Source organism: Caloenas nicobarica, chromosome Z (assembly GCF_036013445.1).
Source record: "Caloenas nicobarica isolate bCalNic1 chromosome Z, bCalNic1.hap1, whole genome shotgun sequence".
Lineage (NCBI taxonomy): Eukaryota > Metazoa > Chordata > Aves > Columbiformes > Columbidae > Caloenas > Caloenas nicobarica.
In genome coordinates, this window is record NC_088284.1 from 12978792 (window position 1) to 12999853 (window position 21062).

The window sequence follows — 21062 nt, forward strand, 5'->3', positions numbered from 1 at the left end:
ATGATGAAAGATGAATGTGAGCCAGTTATTACCATAGAGGCCAGAGGCAAGCTGGTCATCTGTCAGGTTAATTGGAGAGAGAGTTTTGTCCTGAGAAGAAAAGGACTTCCTTCCCCGAACGGCGTCCACCAGGGGAGTCTTCCTCTCTTCCTGAGCAGGTACCATATCCTGCTCCAATTTCAGCGCTCGCAAATTTGAAGTTAAGTGGGTGTTTGCAAGCTGGCCGTGAGGAATGTACTCCAAAGTAGCACCTGCCAGAGAAGACAGTAGGCATCACAGAGGAGTCAGACTAAAACATTTCTGTCAACACTGTGATAAACAGAGGGGAAAAAAAAACCCAAAAAAACAACTGGAAAAAAACAAGGGCAACACGTGTTTTACAATACTCTTTTCTGAGGATCCAATAGGAAAAGGGTGTGATACTTTTCAGAAAACACACCAAAAAATAGCCGTGAGTTTTTCTTTCCATGAAAACATACAATACAATGAAAAACTATAAAGATATTTGCTTTAAAACGGATGAAAGGAATGGTCCTTCCTTTTCCTTCTCTTTTGGTAGGCGCAGTAATCCCAGCTCCCACCACCCTGGCTCAGGCGGACTCGCTGTGCTGCCCATCGCTGACATGCCTGGAGAGCGCGTTCGCGGGCTCTGCATGTTCCTTCTGCAAAAGCAGCGTCCTTTTTATCTTACTTTTTATTAAGAAATGTCATTTTCCATGAAAGCAGAAACTTTTCAGGAAACTTCCCTTTTTGCCAGCATTCCACTAATTCTGAAAGTTATATACTTTACCCAGTTACTGAGATAACTGCAACAAACTCCCACCCACTGCATTTCTTTCTTTTTTTTTTTCCTTTTTTTTTCTTTTGGACAGGATTGTATTGAGCTAGTAGTTGTATTTAAACCAAATTCCAAATGTTTGGGTTATACCTTTTTTTTTCTTTTTTCGGATTTGCTGGCATCGACTCATTTTTTCCCTTGTGTGTTTAAAAGGCAGCACTAATTACACACAGACTTTTACAGATTCTCCTGGAGTTCCTCCAGCTGTGCTATTACAACTGCTCTACAAAGCTGCACAAATGCTTTTGTTGGTGGAACACACTTTTTTTTTTTTTACACACACATTCTTAAGTAATCTTGCTAGCATTTCAAGGGGAAAAAAAAGAAGATAACATTTAACTTAAACCACCATCCCTTCCTTCTTTCAGCGCTTGCTTCAATCACTTCTGCCTCCACAGTTTTTTTTACCTTTTCAAGAATTAAGCCACAGCCTCCTCGTTCAAATAGATGAGCGGCACTGCACAGGATGCTAACAGATTGTAGTATGGTAAATTCAAAAAATTTACTTTTAGAAATACAGTTGACACCTCTACTGCTCTTGCTAGACTGCCTTTCCCACTTTTTGCTTCACCTCAGTATTTTTTTTTCCTATAACAAGACATAACGAAGCTGATTTTTCCAAACGTCGCCACTTCCCAGCAGCTTGCTCCTCTTTTCTCCTGTTCCCACCCAAGTCTCTGAGCTCCCAACCGAGTCTCGCCCCTTGTGCACTTCCAAGGCGCCTTCTCCAGCAACGAGACCTATTGCCCCCTTCCACCGCTGCCTGCGGCTTCTCCAGGCTCCGGAGGGAAGCCGCCTGCCCGGGAAGGAGAACGGCAGGGTACTGAGACACATGTCACTACAGCTGTAGACAAAAAGTTTCTGCTCTCTCGCAGAAGTGGGCGCTGAAGGCAGCAGCCGGTGCTTGCTGTGCAGGAGCGACCCCTCTAGAGATGTGCCCGTGCACTTGGGACGAAATGGGCTCCCACGGAGATCGAGAGGGAAGCCCTGGCCCTGCTCCCCTGCCCCTCCTCACTCTGCAGTGGTGACTGACTTGGTCGGGTCATCCCTCATCCACCAGCCAAGGAGAAGAGGGCTGCCAACGAGACGGAGCACCAGGCCAAAACCAATGATTTTTAAACTCCCTTAGCTGAAAAACAAGGGAATGGTCTCTCCCACCGCTTGCTTGGAGCAGTGACAGCTACAATGAAAGAGTACCAAATGGAGGAACTGCTTCCAGCTGCGGCTGGTGGCAGCTGCCTCGGCTGGTTTTACGAGGTTACCCCTTTCTGCTTCCGCCTCCCCACCGAGGACTTGGGAGGGAGCGGAGGAAAGCTGCCCTGATGCGGCAGCAAAGCCTCTGAAGCTGCATGGGTTTACTGTCAGATGAAGCCTCTCTGTCCTCTGCCAGGCGCCACAGTCCTCTGAGGGCGGCTGAGACACCCGCAGCATGTCCTGGGGACACGGGTGGGTTTATACGTGCCGGAGCTGAGGGTGCTGGCAGAGCTCTGGCAGAGGAGACGGGGGGCCCTGCCTGACGTGAGCTGATGGCACCTTGGTGCACCCTGTCGATCCCCTCAGCAACGCTCAGCTGCCCAAAGCCAGAGTCTGAACTTCCTCAGGTGTCTCCCTCCTGCCCTGGGACACAGCTGGGGAGGGAGCTGCAGGGTAGGACACAGAGAAAGGAGAAGGCCAGCAGCAGACTTGCCTCCCCCGCAGCACAGACTCTCTCCTAGCTAAAGCCACCACTGATGCAACAAGATCTAAGTAGGTTCCCTCTTCTGGTTCATCTCTCGGTGGCTGAAAAGCACCACACTGAGCTCAGGACCTGGGGCATGCTGTCCATGCCTTCAAACGAAGAAGGCAGCAGCTCTGAGGAGACCTTATAGCAGCCCTTCAGTCCTTAAAGGGGACCTACAAGAAAGCTGGAGGGAGACTTTTACACAGGCATGTACCTGACAAGGGGTAACGGCCTTAAACTGAGAGTACATTTACATTAGATTAGACATGAGGAAGAAATTCTTCCCCATGAGGGTGGTGAGGCCCTGGCACAGGCTGCCCAGAGAATTTGTGGATGCCCCATCCCTGGGAGCGTCCAAGGCCAGGCTGGATGGGGCTTTGAGCAACCTGGTCTACTGGAAGGTGTCCCTGCCCACGGAGGCCGTGTTGGAACTAGATGATCTTTAAGGTTCCTTCCAACTCAAACCATTCTATGATTCTATGAAGATGTGTCCTGCTCGGCCTCCAGCATAAGACAAAAGAGGATGACACCAAGGCTTGGGAACCAGTACAAAACAAATAAGTGTGCATTAGACAAACTGGCCAATACACTCAAGTCTCCCAAGACAGCTGTTAGATGTTCACACTTACCGCATTTACAGCACTTAAGGTTCAAGGAAAGACAGCTTTGAGCCCAACACAGCATTAATGCTGCAAGCCATTAATTAGCATTTAACATCAGCTCTCAGGCCTTCCCCTTTAGAAGACAGCCAATATCAAGATGTTGGAGAGCAAACCCAGTGAAATCGCTTGGAAAAATGGATGAAGGAAGCAGCTATGCTACCCAACACTATGGTTAATCATTTAACAGACCAATCAACTGCAGCCCAAACCAAAATGCCGAACGAGCCAAGTTCCCTCTTCCTCCAACAAGGCTGCAGGGTTGCTGTCGGGGCCGCAGGCACCACACGCTTCTCAAGTGTGGAAGCGAAAACCTGGCTGAAGATCACCAGCAGTCTACACAAAACTGAGAACAGACTCTTCGTCTCGCCCCACACAGATCTCAAGTATGCCCGCACAGAATCCTCCCCAGTGACACCGCGTCAGGGTGCGCAATGCTGACAGTGAGCCAGCTCATTTTTGTCAGTTAACTGCTGCAGGAGAATAACGCAAACTCGACATCGGTTTCTAGGTGTTGATATCGCGTCGCTAACGACAGCATGGAGCTTCCAGGAATTTCTGAATCTATTTTGCAATACAGTAGTGGATGCTGGAAAAGTTAACAAGTAATTTAAAAGCAGAAGTATGATAAGACAAAACTTAGAGACTTCAACTGTTCATAAGCCCTTATGCAGAAAGCTACTTCCATCAATTTCAGAAGGAAACCAGTGATTGAAGCATCTTCAGTGGTTTCGTTCCAGTGGTTTGAGGGAATGAGAGCACCTGGTTTTAATTTTTCAGAAGGAACGTTTTCTCCTAAATAAATGGTACTTCTTTTGAAAATCTCACCAATTTAAACCAGGGTGACAGCAAAACTACTATATGTCAGATTACCCATGCCATTTCTGGCACCTATAAAATCCATTTATTGTTACTAAAATACTGTTTCACTTCCTAACTGCAGACCTTCCTTCCCATTTATGAGAGCATGAGTGGTTATGTAGTAAGTTGGGTCAGGGAATCCACTGGGTGAGTTTTCAGCTGTATTTTTCCCCTGAATTTGTGCTGAGCTTGTGGTAACAGAGGTCTGGCCTGCACCTGCTATTGAAAAACTCCATTTAGTCTGATGGAATTAAACCTAAGTATTACTATAAAACCAGTTTAGCTTGACAATACTTTTATACAACTGGAAATCAAGAGCAGTGCATATGAGGCCAAGGGAATTAAATACCATCAGGATGAGAACTTAGCTCTCTGGCTGGAACATCACAGGCTTCTAGCTAAAAAAAGGACATGAGCTTGTTGCCTATGTGGTAACTGCAGAGAGATTTTATTTTTAACCTGTTGACCAGTACAAGCATTTATTTGCACAATATAACAGCCAATGATACAACTGACTCCCTGTTAAAAACATGGCATAAATTTTTGTCTGGAGTATACACAGCAAGGAAATACTTCTCTTTCACACTGTATGATTTCTTCATGGTAGCAATAAGCTCACCATGGAATTACTGTAACTGAAGAACACAGTCTTGTCCAGTGTCTTGAATCTTATAAAGTTGCTTTTTCTTTAAATAGTTATTTTTTCATAGAAATAATTTTTAATATACTGGTCTATGCATCAGAACTACTGAAGAAAAAAAAATGCTAAGGTAAATAAAAAGGCAATGATGAGCAAACATGTCACATTTAAACATTTACAATGATTGATATTAACCCATCCATCCGATTAATGTGTTACCTCCAGAAGACTAAGCATAGTTTAATTTTAAAAGGTACTTTTGAGCCTTTCCAGGTTAAGAATCAGTGAATTTAAAATTCCGGAAAAAAACCTGCCACACGTGAACTTTTTATATGATAAACCGACAGAAGCCAGATTCACTTGGGACCCAGGCACAGATCAGTGTTGCAACTACCATCTGGCTCCAGGGAAAATGCTGCTTCTAACAGGAGTGCTCTTTAAATTGGAGCGCAATAACAATCTCAGTTTCTTTTTGACTCTCAGTTCAACCATATTCTTTGTGTTGAGAAGCTATTCTCCATCCCAAACTAGCTTGTGAAGCCAGTTTGTTGAAACTAGAAGTGAAAACTGATTCCTTTAATTGAACAAGATTGAACACAAAAAATTACACGTCTGTGAAACAGCTAATCATCTTATTTATGAAATGCTCTCTTTTCCAAGACAACTGCGTGTGAACCTCAGTGGAAGCCATCCTTAATTTCTCTGATGAGTGGTGGATCAAAGCATCTCATGATGCTAGGCACAGCAGGAAAGTAATCTCAGAACTTTTAGTTCTTTCTCATTTATGAGGAGTTGATCTTCTCAGCTGATGCTTTGTTGTTCCTGAAATACGACAACACCACCTCCTTGGAAAAACGGGAATCTCCTGCCATTAAGTGTCCATAGATAAGCCTGTTACCATGGCAGCTGAGCTCTGAACAAAGCTCAGTGCCTGAACATCACATCCCTATGCCACAGCACAGGCCGGGAACTGGGGTTTTACCCAAGTCACTCTAAGGGACAAGCTAGCAGGCTGGAGCTTGCCACTCTCTAAGCAGCAACAGACTTGAAAGAAAAAAGTAATTATAGTGTGGCAAATTATACTTTTTATTAACTGAAGCAGAAATGAGGAGATAGAGCAGCTTTCAGATTCAAACGCACCATGTAGTGCTGCCGCAGAATGAAAACAGCAAATGTTCTAATGATAATAATGATAATAGTAATAAGCTTGTGTTAACACACGACCAGGGAAGGTACATCAAAACTCTTTAAAGAGGTCTATGGAGTTTCACTTGAATGACTACTTTATAATACAATTACTGACCAAGGCCCTGCTTCTCTTCTGAGAGAATGAGTATCTAAAACAGAAAAAACCCCACAGCTAAATGCTTCAGCTCCTAAAATAGAGGTTGCTGCCATTTTTGAACAAGAGAGGCATTTGAGCTTTATATGTTGTCACAACCAGCAGGTCAATAGCTAACACCTGTCACGTGAAAACCGCAAATGAGGCACTGTACTCTTTGAGACACACGTGAACAAATAGTACTCATCTGGCACACAGATGTGACCATCTGCATGGCTGTTTTGCACCATGCACTATCTTACAGGGAATATCAAAAATGCTTCACGTGCATCAGTCACTCTCTCCGCAGGGAGAGATGGATGGGTACTGTTTGTTACACAAACAAGCACGTCTGTACAGAAACTTAACCTGGTGATTAAGGCATGCATCTGTGGCAGAGTAGAAGCTGAGGGTTTCACTCCCTTGCCTAGACGCAGACGACCAGTGTGATCTGTAGCAGCCCACTGTTTTGGCAGGTCCACCGACATGCCTGCGCCTCAGACAGCACCAGCTCCTGAGCCTCAGGCAAACCTCAAGGCTCCAACTGCACTAGCATGGTCCATGCTGCCTGGAGAGGGGCTGCGAAGCCATTCAGCTACACAGTCTTTGAGAGAAAAGGCTACAAAACTTTGTCAAACAGAAGAGCTGTAAGAGAAAGCCGCTTTCTCCAGTTCCCTGCTGGTTTTGCATTATGAAAGGCAACGGACAGAGAGCCAACCATGGCCACACCATCAGTCCTACACACCAGCTTTGGACATCAGAGGTTTCTTGCACCACCACCACCACCACCATTCCTTCGGTCCTTCCATCGTCCCTTGGCCTGCCTCCCCACCTCTGGGTGAAAGTTAGAGCCGAAAAACCTTGAAAGATCTTCCCACCAGATGGCACATCACATTTTCCTAACACCTGAGACCTTCCACACCACTTGCTTCACACTTCTTTCGCTCTCTCAAAACTTAATTCAAGAAGTTGCTTCTTTCCTCACAACAATTAGTGTAATGCTTCCACTGGGGTGCTCAGTCAGGATTGCTCCAAAAAGTGACCATAAAGCTGATACTCCAAAGATCACTGAGGCAAAATAACCATGCATCTTCAGGTCAAATATGCTCAGGTAATTTTTCGGGGCATTGGTAGAGCAGTTGTTTTTAAATACCGTCCTTGCAAACTCCTTGCCTGTGAAAGACATCCATCTACAAGACTCATTAAAAGTCCATGTAATTAAAACCCTAACAAGTGACATTAGGCCTCTGGCTGATATTTTGCAAAACACATCACATTATTACTAAAACATAACTTTCTGAAACCTCTCAAAAATTCTGTGACAAAAGGTGGAGAACAAGAACCTGCTCGCATCTCTTAGTGATCCTGTATGCTACCTGGGCTAAGAGTAAGGATGCATTAGCATCTAGGTTTGTCATCCTCAGCCATTCGATCCAGCTGGGCACAGACAGGGTGCCAATGCTGGCTAAAATGACTTTGCAGTTTGGAAATCAGCTTGCCTGGCCAGCAGGTTTGACTTCCCTGACTCTGTTAGGGCTTCTGAAAGACAGTGCATATGTAAATAAGAGTTGCTTAGTTATGGAAGTGATGGTGCTTATTTTGCAACAAGCAATATACTAATTGCTAATAGGCCTGGTTCAGAGATCATCTCAGAGTTCTGCTTGGTGTGTGTCTAAAGATGCCAGCTGCAGAGCCAGCCCGTGTCCCACTCAGCAGGTTCCAGTTCTCATGCCTGCATCTCCATAACCTGCCACAAGCTGCTGTCATGGGCTGTCAGGTGGCAGACGCCCCTGCAGCACAGCCCCATCTCACCAGCACTAGCAGGGACAAAAATCTGTAAAGCTGAGAATTTGGCTGATGCGCCACCTCAGGTATCAGAAGCAGTATGGACCACTAACCCTTTAATATGGCAAACTGGTACCCCAATGACCTGCCTGAAAGCCAGCTCAGGTGTTTCTGCCCTAAAAGGACCTGGCCTGTAAGAAGCACTTCCTAAGGATGCTCTTTGAATATTAAAGACAACACTACTGTTGCTAATCTGAAACCAGATGCTTCTGCCTCTATTTTCGGGCTGTTTTTCTAAGAAACAGAGGCTTGTGAGGTCATGCTTCTTTCAATAACCTAAACCTGACTGCTCATTTTAACCAAACCAGATGGAGAGACTCAGTGCTCTCAAAGATTTTCATATTTTATACAAGCTTTAGAGAAACCAGGCTGAGATGACAGGCCTGGAGAAATGGGTGCTAGTGAGTTCACGCATGAGACTCTTGAAAAGCTAGATCCAGGAGAGCTAAACATGAGGAAAGACTTACTAAGGGCTCACAAGCTATCAGGAGATACTGATGCATGGGGGAAAAAAAAAAAAAAAGACAATTTTATTAGTTCCAATGCTTACAGAATTATTTAAGTCAGTGCTTCATTCAGCAAAAGGCCTTTTGCAGGAAAAAGTAACATGTGACTTGTAAAACCACAGAAACAGGCAGCAGGACCAGCAGATAAATGTAGTAAAGGCAGTATTTTCAAAATTTATAGAAAAAAGAAGGGGAAACATTTCAGGCTCATGACCTCCTTCCCACCCCCATTCTCCATGGGTCTAAACTGCTATAGCCTAGAGCTTGATTTATGCATACAGTCCTGGCATGCAGTTCTCACCAGGGACTAAAAATAAAGAGATTTCACACTCAGCATCCACAGCTAAAGATAATGGCATTACAAGTTAAAATAAGATTATTCCAAAATAATTTTATGAAGAATGTGAAATCTGAATCTGAGTAAGAACATCTTTAGTAAAATATGATCCATCACTCCACCTGTGTCTAAATATTTTTAAGTCTCTAGACTACACATCTGATACTTTGCAGTAAAAGCAGAGAAGGGAACTGAGGATTTACAGCTAGTAAAAATTGTCGTTCACTGCTTTTAAAGACACTTCTGGTGTCTGATAGATACTCTTATTATTATAGTATCGTTAGTTGTAAGAAACTCAAAATATAAAATGCATGCCAGAAAGGTAATAATATTGCACATACAGTATCATATTACATATATGCAGACAGGGTATCATGCATTTTCTTTACCGCTATGTAAATGTTGCCTATAGCTTTATATGGGAAGTTAAAATATTTATTTCAGCTCATTTAATGGATGGTTCAGTTTAGTGCATGAACACTGAAAAGAATCAGATTTACCAAGCTGCCTTTTAACAAAAATAGGTAACTTTTAAGACAGTAAATAAGCTTCAGGTTCTTTATATAGCAGTCCATTATCCAATATTATTATGCCGACATTACATGCTATTTACTTGAGATTTTTTCTTCTATTTCAGCACACGATTCAGATGATTTTGCACAAGTTTTTCTCATTTCCTTAAACTGTGTTTCAGTTACCGTATGGCAGGACTAAGAAGACAGGATCTAACAGTCGCTGCTAGTCATTACATATTGGTTTCCAGTAAGCCACCATTTATAAATTTAACAGTAATGTGGTTGGACTCACCAATGAGGACTTCGAAAAAATTGTGAAGTTTTAAACCAGACTATCAGATTCCCCCAAAGAATAATATTTTTTTTAAAAAGTAAGCTACTTTACTCCAGGAGATTAAAAAAATCCCTCGAATTGATTGTATAGATTTAAAAGTTGATAAATAAAATGCAAGGAGCATTTAAATGTCAATTCTTGCCTTTCCTGAGTGTCACCAAAACTTCCAGCAGTAATTACAGCTTATGCCTTTCAAAGATGAGGCTGTAATTAGGGATTAGGACAAACAGTTATTGGAACAAGAGAAGATGCAAGATGTGGTTTCTATGAAGTGCTCTGGAGTTGCCATCAACCTTGCTGGAATGGGGAAAGCACCCCACAGCTCTCTGGCTGAGAGTTTCAAGGAACAAAGGCAATGGAAGAAACTACAAAATCCAGGGGAATGTCCATGGAAACAGTCCGATACAGACATCGAATGTGACTTTCAACTCTGTCAAATCTGACACTCTAGTTCTTAAAAAGTTTAAAGGAAGAACAAAACTCCAAAGCCACAGTCATTAACCTTGAATACTCCTGAAGTTATAAAATGGAGTCAGCACCTTGTACAGCGGTCAAACCTTGCATACTTTGCTTACCCTGCAAACCCTGGTCAGAGTCATCATTATCATTTGGCCCTTCAGAGTCTGCTGGACTGCGAGAAGTAAAACCATCACTGGTTTTTCAGCTGCCAATGATGGGGCTGCAGAGAATACCCAACAGGCATGTCCAGCAACCATGTCGCGTTCTGCATTTCATCAGGGAGGGCTGCACACTTGCTTCCAGACTATGTGAGAGCCCAGCAGGTGACTGACCTGCAGTGCTGGCGAGGAGCAGACCGAATGCACGCCCGGACGCTGGGCTTACCTGATGCGGCACTTCTCTCCATGCACTGTTTCTGAAGGTCCAGGCTCCGCAGCTCCTCCGTGCTGGCGTATTTCATGACGGAGTTGATGGAGGTGAGGGTGCTGATGAGCTGCGAATTGAGAGATCCAATCTGGGAGTGGGGCTCCCCAAAGGCTTCTGCCAGTTCACTGTAATTTTCAGCAAGCAGCATCTGCTGTTCCTGCAGCAGCTTCTGCACGCGCTCGATGTAGTGATCCAAGCCCGTCCTCAGCTCAGGCGGAGGCAGAGGGCTTTCCAAAAGACCACTCACCGGCTCAATCACAGACTCTCCACCAACACCGATGCTCCTGGTGCCGGCCGGAACAACTGGCAATGGAGGGGGTCCACAAGCAATGCTTCTCATTTTAAGACCAACCAGGTAGTTCTCATGAACGTTTATCTGCCCAACACCACAGTCTTTGGTTTTTATTGCAGAGGGCTTTTCAAAGCCAGGGTGGCTAGAGAGCAAGGTGCCCACTCCAACCGAACGCATTTTAGCAGACGCGTGTATGTCTTTCACTCGACCATCTCCTACCGCCACACTCCGTGTCTCCACGCTCTCCGTGTTGGTCTGTTTATCGTAGCTGCTCAGAGAGGTGTTTGTCCCGCAGTCTGCCAGGGAGGCCACCTCCGTGCTGGTGCACTGGCTCACCATCTCCAAGGCAGTGCTGGTTTGCTGGCTAGCCATAGAAGGCACGGCCATCACCATCGCCTCTGTCCTGCACACAGCCTCTGTGGCTGTTTCGCGGGACACACGCTCCTTGGGGGCACAAACCGCCACATCCACCGAGCAATCCCCGCAGCCCACAGACCTCACTGCTCCGCCTGCCCGCGCTGGCTGGCCGGGGCTTGGAGCACCTGCCAGCTCCTCCGTGTTGACTCCTGCTTCACAGACGCTTGTCTCTGTGCCCACCGCCTTATCGTGCAGCTCCACAGACCTCCCCGTGCCCTGGTCTTGCACCTCTGCCCTCTCCCTCACCAGCCACCGGCTCATCGGCAGCTCGGGGCCCGCGGCTGCGCTCCGCACAGCAGGTCTGCAGGAGATGCCAACGCTGCTCACCTGCAGGTGGTTTCCCACCGACGAATGGGCAACATCCACGTGGTCTCCCACCATTTGGTCTCTCATTTGTACGACGGCTTCCACCATCCTGCTGACGGCACAGGGCTGAGCCATCATGGCTTTATCCACTCTTTTCCTAGACCCAGCTGCCTGCAGCTCCTGTTTTAATTTGGTCATTTCCCTGTCATGGGTCGTTTCCTTTAACTGAACTTCTAATCTGTAAATCTTCTCCTTAAGGGCTTCGATGGTCTGCTGCTGAAGCTCTATCTCTTTCTCAGCCTCCGTAGACAAGCCAAGCATGGCCTCTGTCACCCCAACCCCAGACTCTCTCATTTCTTTCTCTGTCCCCACAGCTACTTCTCTGTGTTGCCTCACAGATCTGTTGTATATAACCACATCGTTCATGTTCTCATCAGCACCTACTGCAACAGATCGGGTTTCTTTTGTCAGGCTTTCTCTGTTCACCCGAAGGTTTCCTGGACTTTCATAGTTACTATCCTGGATTTTTTTCTCCAGGGCTTGCATCTCAGCAGTCAGTTGCCTAAACTCCTCTATGCTCTGAGAGCTCTGTTCCATGCTCTCCACCTCTTCCTCACAATCTATATACAGTTCTCCACCTCTTCTCACCTGAGACAGGTGTTCCCACTGCTCTGCATTTCCTGCACTGTAAGATCGCTTTCTGAAACCACATATGTCATTTTGAGTGGCTTTCCTCTGGTTTTTGAGTTCGGCCATCATGTGCCTTTTCTCTTCCTGTAACACTGAAATTTTGACCTGCAGCACAGGAATAGTCTTGACTTGCTCCTCAAGCTCCTTGAGACGCTTGAGGGCAATGGCCATCTGCTCCCTGATGTGCTGCAGATGCACCGGGCTCACATTGGTGACCGGTGTGGATATTCCCGAGCTCATGGGACTGTGACGAATAGAACTGCCCAAGGAGGAGCTGAAGCAGGCGCCATAGTCTCCGTTCCCCTGATGCCCATTCTGCAGCTGCTGAGACACGTGGCTGTACCCGCTGGACCCCACGAAAGAGGGGAGGGAGCTCGTGGAGCCCATGCCTCCAAAGCTGGAAAGCCGGGGCCTGCGGACATCTCCGGGCGTGACCTGCATTATCCTCTCCTGCTCAAGTCGCCTCCGCGTTTCCATGAGTGTTTTTGTTACATGGAGGTTGTGCCGAGGAAGCTGGGGGGAAGGAGGAGGAAGCTGCTTACTCTCAGGAACGGTTAAATAAGAAGGAGATGCTTCAAAAGAAACCGAGGGTCTCGCAGCAATGGATGAGGTTACTTGACTCGTCGCTGCCAGACAAGACTGCTTGTTCTCATCACTGTTCGATGAAGAGAGAGACTCTGTGGAGGTCCAGCCGCTGCACTGGCCACCAGAGTTCTTGTTACCCGCTGAGGCTGGTACAGCCTTCCTCTTCTTCCGGATGTTTAATTTCTTAATGGTATTCCCCTTTTGTATATCATCCACATACTTCAGAAAATCCAAGTCTAGCTGGTAGCCGTAAGGTGTTTCCACAAAATAGGGGTCTTTCCGTTCTTTTTCATCTTCTCCGTTTATAATAACTTCCGCTTTCTCTGGAAAAGAAGAAACAAAATCAGTATTGGAAAAGAAACTATGTCTCAGTAAACTATGTGCTGAAACACAAGCGCAGAAAGACGGGTGCTCACAGCACGCCGGAGGCAGAAACTGCTGCTGCAGCTCAGCGAGCAGACCAGCTTTCCGCTGACTGACCCTCAACACTAAATCCTGATTAACTTTTAAAAGTTAATCAGTAGGTTTTCAAATGCTCATCAGTAGGTTTTCAAATGCACAGAAGCGCATACCCACATAAATGTGTACACACGCACACACACAGATAACGTCTGTTAACAAAGGGGGACAGAAGTAGCACAGCCAGTAGCTCAAAACTGTCCTTCCCCGAAACCAACCCCTCCAGTCTTCCCGTGTCACACACATGCTACGCTGTCACGTAGAGATGACAGGATCACAACGTACCGCATGAATCGTCCGGAGACCAACTTCTCTAGAGGGTGCATGCAAGCAGGCAACGGGAACTCTGACCCCACTCCTTATGCAATCGATGCCATTAGACTTTACACAGATCTGCCGCTGTTTTATGGGTTCGCTGCCACAAGAGCGGCAATACCAGTTTGCTCTCACCTCAGCTCATGTTACTTCCACCAGCGCCTCTGCGTCTTTCATTTTAAACTGCACAAAGTCCTCAGCACCAAGACAGGCAGCGGGACCCCCTTCCAGCAGGCTCCCAAATTCCACTGCTGATGAAGATTGTCACCTCGCACGCAAGGAAAACCTGTCTGCCCTCTAGACACAGGACTTGCTCCTCCCCAACGCAATCCAAATAAAACTTTAACAGATCCGCAGCGCTTCCTGGGGCTGAATATTTATACTGTAACCTGCTCCTTCCCTCCCACTTAAAAGAAACAACAAAAAACAACACAAAACCAACTGTTGCGAGTTATGAGCTGGAGGAATAATAAAAGCCAGCTTTCCGGTTACCTGAATTAGCCACATGCCTCTGCCCCCACACTGCAAATCTTCCAGCCACGTATGACTGCCCCAGCTTCATGTGTCACACGCCGGAGCCCTGCCTCCCTCCCGCCTTCTCCTTCTTCACCCCATAAGGAAGAGCGGCCGCGCTGCCCCGGCCGGCCAGGCGCACCGGCTGCGGCGCCGAGCTCCGCCAGCGCCGCCCGCCCTGCGCGCCTCCCCGCGCCCGGGCCGCTGCCCCGCCGCGCTGCCGCGCCCACGCCCGCCCCGAGCGCGGGGCGCAGCGGGCTGCTACCGCGACTGCAAGGGAATTTGGCTCCCTCGCTCCCTTTTTTAAAGAGGCGAGGTTTGGGAGTCGCGTCCGCTTAAAGGAATATAAGCCTTGGGGGAGGGCGCCGGGAGTGGAAAGAAACTCGACTTACTGCAACTACAGGAAGTGACTTAATGTTGTAGTGAAAAGGTTTAGAAGAAGGGGGGGGGGGGGGCGCGCAGAAAAAGCTCCTGTTTTTCCAGTTTCCTTGTTTCCTTGCATGCTTAAGAAAAGCTTTGTCTACAGACGGTATAAGTGCTTTCATGGTGATCCTTTTTGCTTTTGGCTACCACAGGACTCCCTGAGCAGTAGACAGAAGGAGGATGCTGCTCAGGGAAAATCTACATTCACTGGCACAGGAAAACAATAAGGATGGAGATGCAGGCACCTGTGGGAGCCACTGAAGTGGGGCTGACCTGAGCACATTGGTATCTTGGTCCTGCAGTATGGACAGACTGTTCAGAAGACACAAACAGCCCCCCCAACCCCGACCACATGTTTCTGCTGAAAGACCAGAGTCTCAGTATGCTGTGGTATTTACTTATAGATGCACCAAAAATAGCCATCTAAATACCAGAGTGGAAGCAAAAATACATGCATACGCACATACTTTAAGCACATAAGCACACACAGCTCCTTCCATCAGGACTGCCTCAATGTCAGGCAGGCAAAAAGCCTCCAGGACTCCCACTGACAGGGAGGGAATGAGACAGAATATTCTTTAAAAATTCTCTGTTCTGTTCCCAGATTCTCATCCTGGCTCCGTTCCCCACAGACAGACAACTGTCCACACCCCACAGCTCCTCGCCTCAGGATGGTCACCCTTCCTCCCTGACTGCACCCGAGGTTTGTCCCTGCTCTCACACTGGCCCTCACCCCCTGTAGTCTTCTGATCTCCTTCAGCCTTTTTCCGACGCTTTGGATTTCTGACGCATTTTCTCTACTGACTTCCATTTGCTTGCTCCACCAATTCTAACCCAAAATCTGGTTATAATCTTGCCTTTCATCCCAGGCTGCGTTCTAGTCACTTCACCCAACCCATGTAAATTCAAGTTCCATCAATTTTACCTGCTCTCTCATTTTTCCCAGTTCCTTTCCTCTGCTTGTCTCGGTCCTTGTCTTCCTAGCCAGCAACATCTCTGATTCTCCCATCACTACACCAGTGAAGTCAGGCAGCTCCTGTACACTGTCCTTGGGCACAACATATAAGTGTTTGATGGAGGAGGGAGGGACAGAGTCTTTGGAAGTCCCAGGACTTAAGAATTAATGCATCTTCAGAAAGCTATTCATAAAACCTCTAAAAAGACATGCAAATCTCATGTTAAGTCATGAGAGCCAAACTGGAACCTCAGATAGATTTTTTTCTTCTTCACAGAATGGTATTAAGATTGCTCAAGAGAAACCTATCAAAAATAAATAATAATAAAAATAAAAACATCGACACTGAATCTGTCGCTAAACCTCTCCACAACACCTGGAGGCAACTCAGTGTCTTCACAATGAAATCCTTTTAGTCCTCAGCATAAGCTGTCTGCAGTACCAGGACACAGTTCCTATCTGCCACTACACAAGACTGCATGTGGAGCTGACTGCCTATTATTTATCCTTAAAACCACAAAGTGAACACTCCACGTACAAAATCCCAGTATTGTGAGTTGATGTCTGGAGACATTTCTTGATACATTAAGACAAACAAGGATCGGGCATGCAATCTCTCAACAATACAACACTGATGCAGTGTGCAGGAGCTGCGCCAAGCCTTTGTGCATTTTGTTGTCTCAGAGAAAGGGCCCAAATGGGTGTGCCTGTTAAGCGTGGAACAAAGCAAAATGGATGGACGTTTTCAAGCTCTAAAAATGCTTTTGTTGGTTCCAAAAGAAAAAAAAAATCTAATAAAAAGGAAATGAGTAAACACTCAATAAAAGTGCAGCCCTTCTTCCTTTCAGCCCTTAGGTCCTGGATCAACCATGGATGCCCTTACTCTCTGGCTTCGGTGGGTGAGTACCAAGTGCTACACAAGATTAACCTCAGAGGAAGCTGTATCTATTTGCCCCTCAACCAGAAAGTGAGCAAGAGAATCCCACCCCATTCACCCCAACACACACAGAAGTATTGCAGAAAATACCGGGCAGCATGAACACTCTCGTTAGGCTTCTTGTCCCACCCCTGGCCAACTGATCATGGGCACTGCTGAAATTAGAAGAACTATTTTGCAGTCTCTATAGTAGCTCAGGCAAAGTTTAATCATATCACTGTGTTACACTGAAATAGTATGGGCAGACACACAAACACAGACACTTTTGTCTGTGAAAATGCTGCAGACACTCCTGTTTTCTTCTGAAATGTCACTAAATGCAATGAGACACAAGCACATCATACTTCCAGGCCAGTACCTGTGAAGTAAAACACTCTGCAGCACAGAGGCCTCATTGTGGTACCGTCGTTATTAACGCATTTCTCCAGAAGTATGCAAAGACTTCATTTCCCTCTCCCTGCTGCAGGATAACCATGGGCAGGACACAAGCAGCATTTAAAAAACGCACTCTTTAGTTCTCGCCTCCTGCCCTGCTGGGACTGGCTCTGTCCAAACATTCCAGTCTTGCCAACTTCTATTAAATTATATCCTATCCAATGCAGTATGTTAAAATATTGAGTCAGCCATACCCAAGTCCACACTAATGGTGTCTGCTCGCAGACCAGGAGAACTGGAAAAAACCCATGACATTTACTTGATATGCTTCAGGACTTCCGAGGGAGAGAAAAGCAGTGAAAATGTAAACAGAGTTTTGGTTCTGCAAACTAGGAAAACTTTATTGTCAAACTACCTTTGAGGGTCCAGGAAGAGCAAAGAGAAGCAACTAAAGATGTATTTCTGAAGCTAAAAGTTTAAAGTGCCTTGAAAAATACAGACATCACATCTAAAGCCTTCTCTCCCCATCTGGTTATGATATCTTCTCTAAGGCATTTTTATCTTGGATGTGACTGCTATTAAAGAAGCCTTTTCCATTGAAATAATGTTATGCATAACAGAGTGTCCTTCCAGAGTTATGGCATAAGACAATTCATAAAGAATGCTGCAAAGGAAAATACAGAGGCAATAGCTGGCATAAGTGGAGTTTAATCAGTATTCTTACATGCTCAACTTCAGTTTAAATGGTATCTAGGGTAGGAAAAGAGGGGATTAAAAAAAAAATAATTCCAACTTTTTGATTCTTTACTGCAACAGAGACAAAACTCATGCTTTTACCCTCTCCTCCCACCCCAAATACTATTGTTCTTTTCTCTTTCTGTTCTTCAGCATATATAAATGAGTATGGCCCTTGCATTCTGAAAAGAGCCAAAACATATAAGGCTGAGCACTTATTCAAAAAGAAAAAGCAGAATGGAAGAACTAACAATTGTTCTTTCATTCTCCTTTTCAGGTGTTAAGATTTGAATATAAGTGAAAAATCAAAACCAAAGAACAAACAACAACAGAAAACCTCCACTCCAAACACTTGGAAAATAGACCTTGGCCTTGCAGCACACTCATTTGATCAGCTTTCTGTTGGCTAGCAATATAGAGAGGATGCCATGAAATTACTAGCTCTCCAACAATTCAGCCTAAGTCCCCAATATTTTCAAAGGTGTGGAGAAAAAAGCCCAAAAGCCAGACAATCAATCTGTCAGATTTTTATTTTATTCCAGCAACTGAGAGGGAAAAACAGAAAGAGAAGGTTGTTTCTGCCCTTCGCCACACAGCAGGAGCAGCGAGTGTTTTGTCTTTCCCTGCGCGGTGAAGCACACAGCATGGCATGGAGCACGCCACAGCTGTGGAGCTCAGGCTGCCCTAGCTGGCTGCTTGTCCCCCAGATGGAGAAGAACCACCGCAGCACACCAGAGTCCAGCCACGAAGCTGCCCACGACGATACCCTGGTGCTGGCCCCAGCCACCCTTCCTGCAGTACACGCCAGGCTGGATAACCCACATCTGCTTCTACAAGCAGCGTCACAATTGCCCAGCACACTACACTACAGCCTAGAGGTGGCTGATAACACCTTCCCCTCTTCAAGGTAATCTGTTTTGCTATTACTCAGCTACAGCTGCTCCTGGAGCAAATGGGATTTAACTCCTGGTGCACCTGAGGCTGCAGGGTATGGGGTACTACAGTCCGAACCAAAATGCCCCAGCCAGAGAGGGATGACTGACCCTGCTACCAACCCCACAGCTACAGGTGCGGAAGATTCTCCTGTTACAGAAGAATTCCATTTACTGCACGTTTTACTGAAGAAATAAATCTCCAGTGTAAAATGCTTGCTGCAAATTTAATCTCAAAGAAAAACGAGGAACAGAAAAATTGTAAGATATTTTTATAAGGTTTTTAGATTACTTTTTAAAATTTATGGGCCAATACCTCAGCTGGGGAGCTGACTTTTAAATCTGACATCTAAATACTCAGTACTTTGGGTTTGGGCTGTAATCGAAAAATGGGGGATAGCAACTTCCCTGATAATAATAACAGAGAAAGGCTGAAGCTCCAACACCATGTAATAAATAGGTTTTTATTTCAAGATGTAGAAGATCCAGCTTAGATATTCGTAGTGGGAAACCTCACAAAAGTGAATTAAGGACACTACCTTATGAACATAAGCAGCAGCAATGTTGAAGAAGGATGGTTCAGAGGGCTGCTGTGTTTTGTTTGCACTGTGAATGCAAACACTAAGGGACTGGGCTGGATGCTGTACTTACCACACAACGTTGGTAAAAGAAGGCATTTTAAGAATGGATCTGCTGTCTTAATAGAACAGATCTGCTGTCTTAATACTGTGCTCTTTCTAGAAGAAGTAGGACCATTAAGGCAATAGAAGAAAAAATCAAAACTATCACAGCCACAATGCTAAGGCCATTAAAAGAATCAGGTCTTTCCACTGTCTTAACTAGGCTCTTCCATTGACTTCATCAACCCACAGTGAAAACAGTCTCTCAAGCAGCTATGTTCTTCTGAACCTGAAAACTGTTAGTTGCTTAGTATTATACCAGGATTATCATTATAATAAAAACATAATAAAAAAATTGTTTAGCATTAGATTAAAAACGGTGAGCCAGCTCTCACCTTGGTATTAGCAATCAGATGGATGCACTAGTGTGGATGACCCACAGTCACCTCCTCCTCAAGGGTCAATTCCTAAACCACAGAACCATTTCTTAACCTTGTAAAAGAGACTCTGGCTTTTTTTATTCTTCTCCCTTTGCTGCGTGTTTGCTAACTACATGCTGGCTACTGTTCATAGCTATGAAAACCACAGCATTTTGTTATCACATAGAAAATGCTCAGACTGCTCACCAGCCTGCTACTCAAAGGCATATATATATATATAAAATGAACAGGCTTTTTGCTGTTAGGAAGGGGGCTTTCAAGGTCACGTTACCTTTTTTTTACACCATTAAAGGTTTTCTTTCACATGGTAAAAAAGAGTTACCTACAGAGTTTATATGTGAACATCATGTAACCACAACTAAAAATTATTTCTGTGAGCTGAAAGTAGAAACCACCTTTCAAAAAACACACCTCCTAACCGTCTCTGGTCTTTTGAACGTCTTTAACTTTTACTTCTAGAATCTCTGAACTGAAAACTTGCAGCTCAAACAGAAGTTCATTTAAAATAGAAAATACAGGCTATAAGAAAGTCATGCAATTGATTAACCCTGAATAAAGGATTAATCTTGTTTATGGGAAATCTGTTGCTGGGGGAGGGGGCAAACACAACCAGCTGTTCTGAGAATGACTGCAGTATGCCCCCTTATCAAAATTCACAAAATCTGCTTTATATTTTCGACAACTCCCTTATTTGAAGCTGATATGAAGTCTCCTTTTCAACTGCTCTCACTTTCTGGGAATAGCTCTAGATCTGGCAGTTCTGCGGTGGGACAGCCTGTGTGTGCACCACCTCAAGGCCAGTAACCACAGAAGCTCAAAACTAAGAGGTCAGTCTGTTTTGCCTCCGTCACAGGTTCTGACTCAAAGGTCCCAGGGGAAATCAAACCGCGACTGGTAGGGAGTAGGGCATGGGTGGGAAGGGATGTAGTCATTAGCTTATTCTAACTGCCCCACCAGCAGCAAGAAGAGCAGAGCAGCAACCATGGTTGGGGCTGCTGCTTTTGTCAGCAGCGCTGCAACCTCTGGGTACAGACTACTCTAAAAACAGTGGCCACTTGGGCAAACTGCTGCCACAAGTCAGCCAGCGGGTGCACCGTGGCTCTGAGCGTGACCAGCACGTCCACCATCAAGCAAGTGGCAGCCTTAGTTGCATTGCGCTGATGTGTTTCCCAAATCATCCTCTGCAAATGCCACTTCAACCAAGGAGCCGTGTCAGGAAATGTAACTGAGGAAGAAAGAGCTTGCCTTACATTGAAAGTGAACCCCAGGGTCTTCTTTGGCTCAGCCACAGAAAATGCTCTTCCCTGAAAGGCGCTCATCTCCTTGTAGCACAGTCAGCCTCCTGCTCTCTCCAGTATCACCAGAAAGAGCGACGAGGTGTCAACAGTCATCCTTTACTTCTAGGCTTGAAATGGGGGGCATCTCAGCCCTGTCTGCTTACATTTGAAAACCAGATGCCAACACGGAAAATCCAAACTGGTATGAAGTTATTCTTTCCAAGCACCTGATTCCATGTGCATTTTTTTAATCTTGCAGTAGTTGTCAACTTGAGAACTGCCCTTTATCGTTCCCTGAATCATTTATTTCATTCACTTTCTACTGTGTGC

The 21062-nt window shown here is 45.6% G+C and overlaps 1 protein-coding gene across 3 annotated transcripts in view; it reads right to left on the bottom strand.

The window, feature by feature from the left end:
• Positions 1–21062, bottom strand: part of KANK1 (KN motif and ankyrin repeat domains 1) — a 127318-nt gene that overhangs the window by 14463 nt on the left and 91793 nt on the right. For 2 of the 3 annotated variants that reach the window (XM_065655941.1, XM_065655942.1), the window contains 2 exons: positions 10420–13074; positions 33–251 (listed from right to left, as the gene is read on the bottom strand). In XM_065655941.1, the coding sequence (XP_065512013.1) occupies positions 33–251; positions 10420–13074 (2874 nt within the window). Of the gene's footprint in view, positions 1–32; positions 252–10419; positions 13075–14017; positions 14243–21062 lie in introns of those variants that run through there. The other variant, XM_065655940.1, reaches the window with a different exon arrangement.